The sequence below is a fragment of the Musa acuminata genome, chromosome BXJ1-6 (genome assembly GCF_036884655.1).
Source record: "Musa acuminata AAA Group cultivar baxijiao chromosome BXJ1-6, Cavendish_Baxijiao_AAA, whole genome shotgun sequence".
In the NCBI taxonomy this organism is placed as follows: Eukaryota; Viridiplantae; Streptophyta; class Magnoliopsida; order Zingiberales; family Musaceae; genus Musa; species Musa acuminata.
Window position 1 is genome coordinate 18,830,590 of NC_088332.1, and position 3,241 is coordinate 18,833,830.

The following is a 3,241-nucleotide window of genomic DNA, read 5'->3' on the forward strand; positions in this document are numbered from 1 at the left end:
TGTAACGACAAATGCACTTGTGATCGGACATGTATGTATAAATAAGATAATGGTTTGGTCTGTTTCTAATATAATACCACTAATAAGTGTTCTTCGCTAGTGCATTAGAAAAGCTGATAACGGTCTTCACTGATCCTGACTCAACCTAGACCAATAATTGGAGTCACTACAAAAATAATCCCCACGATAGAAATCTCTCGCTTATTTCTATTGGTAGATATGTTAAATAAGAAAATGGAAGGTGGGAATGTCATGTCACTTTTCATTCTTCAATGGCAGCTCACCAACTGATGGATACCACGATCCAATTCTCTCTCTCTCTCTCTCTCTCTCTCTCTCTCTCTATATATATATATATATATATATATATATATATATATATAATTACTGGGATAGAGAACTGACCTTTTCTTGGATTCAAAATGTAAAAGGTAAATTAACACACAGTTCTATTCATCTTCTACTTGTGTGATTCACTCAGACGAGGTGCCACTTGACATGAAACAAAGTCCCTAACACCCACCACCCCATCCCATCCATGCCCTGCAATCAGCAAGGTACATGCTCTCATTAATATCTCTCTACCATATAAGGGCCAAGTGAGTAGATGACATAGAAGATATCAACAGCAGTACATTGTTTACAAGATTCAAGCCTCCATCTCCATCCATTTTCTTGTGCTATATTACATTAAACAAAATCACATACCCACCTCCCCCATGCGCTACATACACCCCTCCATCCCTTCCCTTCCCTCACGCTGCACCACATCACAAGTATATACCATCACAAAGCATCATCACAAGCATCTACTCGGCATCGACACGACCTCGCCGGACCACTCGACAAGCCAGTGGCTTCTTCATCTCAAGCGAGAGGCGCAAGCGCTCCGACAGCTGCACCGGGCGGCCGGCGGTCCACCGGAACTGCTGCAGAAGCCTCGCAAGCCACAGGTGAGCGGTGGCCACGCCCAGAGCCCTCCCCGGGCACACCCTCCGGCCCGACCCGAAAGGCGACAGCCTCAAGTCGGAGCCCAGAACGCTCACGTCGGCCTCCAGGAACCGGTCGGGCCGGAAGGCCCACGGGTCCTCCCAATTGGACTCGTCATGGGTTATCGCCCACATGTTCACCATCGCCGTCGTGCCGGCCGGCACGAAGTACTTGCCGACGAGCACGTCCCGGACCGCCAGCCGCGCCCATGACAGCAGCGGCCCCGGCGGGTGCATCCGGAGGACCTCCTTGACGACGGCCTGCAGGTACCGCAGCTTCGGCGTGTCAGAGTCCTCGACCGGCCGGCCGCCGACCACGGCGTCGAGCTCCTGCTGGGCTTTGGCTTGGATGCTTGGGTGCAGGACCATCCTGGCCATAGTCCACTCCAAGAGGACAGCAACCGCATCTGTTCCCCGGAATACCATCTCCTGTTCATTAAAGCATGTGGAAATGGTTCATCAATTTACATCGGTTGTCTAAGTAGGACAACTCTTTGATACAAACTGTGGTCAGGCGGCAGTTCCGTGAATAGTGGAAGAAAATTGATAGCCTGGTGCGACGACAAACACCTCGCCGTCAGGTCTCTTTCCCAATAAATGTGGAAGGAGGAAGCCTGTTGTCTGCCCGAGTCAGAAGCCAACCGGGGGGGGGCGGGGAGCTTAGCGTCAGCTACTACTTGGTTGAGAACTCATTAGGTCTATTCCCCTTGAAAAGGCTTCTCGGCTATCTTAGTATTCACAATATTATATATTTGACAAGAAATATTCCTAGTGCAACAAACCATGCAGGAGCTAAAAAACAATGTTTTCCATCAAACAACTGTCAAGCTGTATGTGTGTGTCTGTGTCATTGTTTGATTGATTGATTGATTGATTGAGAGAGAGAGAGAGAGCAAGAGAGAGCGAGAGAGAACGAGCTTGCGAGAGAGAGAGACAGAGAGAGAGCTCACCCAGAGCACTGCTATTATGTCCGTGTCACTTAGGGTCTCCTCCTTCGGCAAGCTAAGCAACAGGCTGAGGAAGTCATCCTGCATGCGGTAGTCACCCTGCCTTCTCCTCTCCACAATTTTACCTACAAGATCCTTGACCCTAATAGACAAGTGTTTGCACCTTCTTCCCACTCCAGACAAGTCCAAAAGGCCACCCAGAGGGAAATAGTCCTCCAAATTGAACTGCCCTATCAACTCGTACCCTTTCCTCACCATGTCCACCAATTCCTTCGTCTCCGCTTCTCCCAGTGACAGCCCAAACACACTCCCCACCATGTTCTCCAAACAGCTCTCCTGCAGCAGCTCCCTCAACACCACCAACCCCGTCCCTTCCATTTCCTTCCAAACTCTACTCACCATTCTGCCGGCCACCTGATGCCGGAGGCTCGCCAAGGCCGCTATCCGCCGCGGGGAGAACATGCTGGTCGACGCGACACGGCGAAGGTGGCGCCAGTAGTCGCCGGCGGGAGCGAAGCCGATGGCCCGCTCGAACATCAGCATCCGGGCCGAGATCTTGGCGGGGCGGTCGGAGAACGCAGGCCCGTGGAGTATCTCCCGGGCCGTGTCGGGGTGGCTGCTGACGACCACCGGCGTCGCGCCCAGGCTGAGAGCCATGAGGTGGGCGGCGCGGTGGGACTTGGAGAGCTTAGCCAACTTGCGGTGAGCCAGCGGGCCCATGATGGTGAGGCAACCGAGCAAGGGCCACCCGATGGGGCCGGGGGCGATCGACCCGGCACCGGAGTATCGATGCCATGCAAAGCCGCCGGGGACAAGCCAAATGGTGAACAACAGGGGGAAGAGGAAGGAGAGAGCGAAGAGAAGGAAGAGGAAGAGCCATGACGCTTGGTTAGCAGCCCCAAGGAACAACATCAGCAACAGGAGGCTGCTTACCGAGTGGGTTCTCATCACAGACAGAGAGGGAAGAAAGAAGAGTGAGAGTTACAAGTGATGTGGATGCTACTACTGGTGTACTATTGGAGAGAGCACAAGATGACTCGGTGGTGGTGTTTAATACGAAGAGTGGCGTGGAATGGCACTCCTATATATAGGGAGGAGGGAGTGATTTGGTTGGCAATAGCAAGCTAAGTATAATTATCTTTTTTGTGCTTGTGATCTCAGAGGGACTAAGTGGGCAGGCAGTAGCAGTAGCACACGGCTAATAGCAGACACCATATGGTGCCTGCAAATGTTAACCTATGTATGTCTACGGGGCCCAGCCATGGCCAACCCTGATCCAAGTTCATTTACAACAACCTAAACCTG

At 52.0% G+C, this 3,241-nt stretch overlaps 1 protein-coding gene across 1 annotated transcript; it reads right to left on the reverse strand.

Annotated features, from left to right (window-relative positions):
• Nucleotides 1–589: 589 nt before the first annotated feature.
• Nucleotides 590–2,985, reverse strand: LOC103988628 (cytochrome P450 78A4). Its single transcript, XM_009407210.3, has 2 exons — nucleotides 1,940–2,985; nucleotides 590–1,418 (listed from the first exon to the last, which is right to left on the reverse strand). Exons 1-2 carry the CDS (start codon nucleotides 2,882–2,884, stop codon nucleotides 810–812), a joined length of 1,554 nt encoding a protein of 517 aa, XP_009405485.2. The 5' UTR covers nucleotides 2,885–2,985; the 3' UTR covers nucleotides 590–809.
• Nucleotides 2,986–3,241: the final 256 nt, after the last annotated feature.

Bases quoted from the DNA above. Each gene is read 5' to 3' on its own strand.
- LOC103988628 (XM_009407210.3), bottom strand. From the start codon at position 2,884: ATGAGAACCCACTCGGTAAGCAGCCTCCTGTTGCTGATGTTGTTCCTT. The intron at 1,419-1,939 runs GTGAGCTCTCTC...TTTAATGAACAG, and splicing joins ACATAATAGCAGTGCTCTGG to GAGATGGTATTCCGGGGAAC.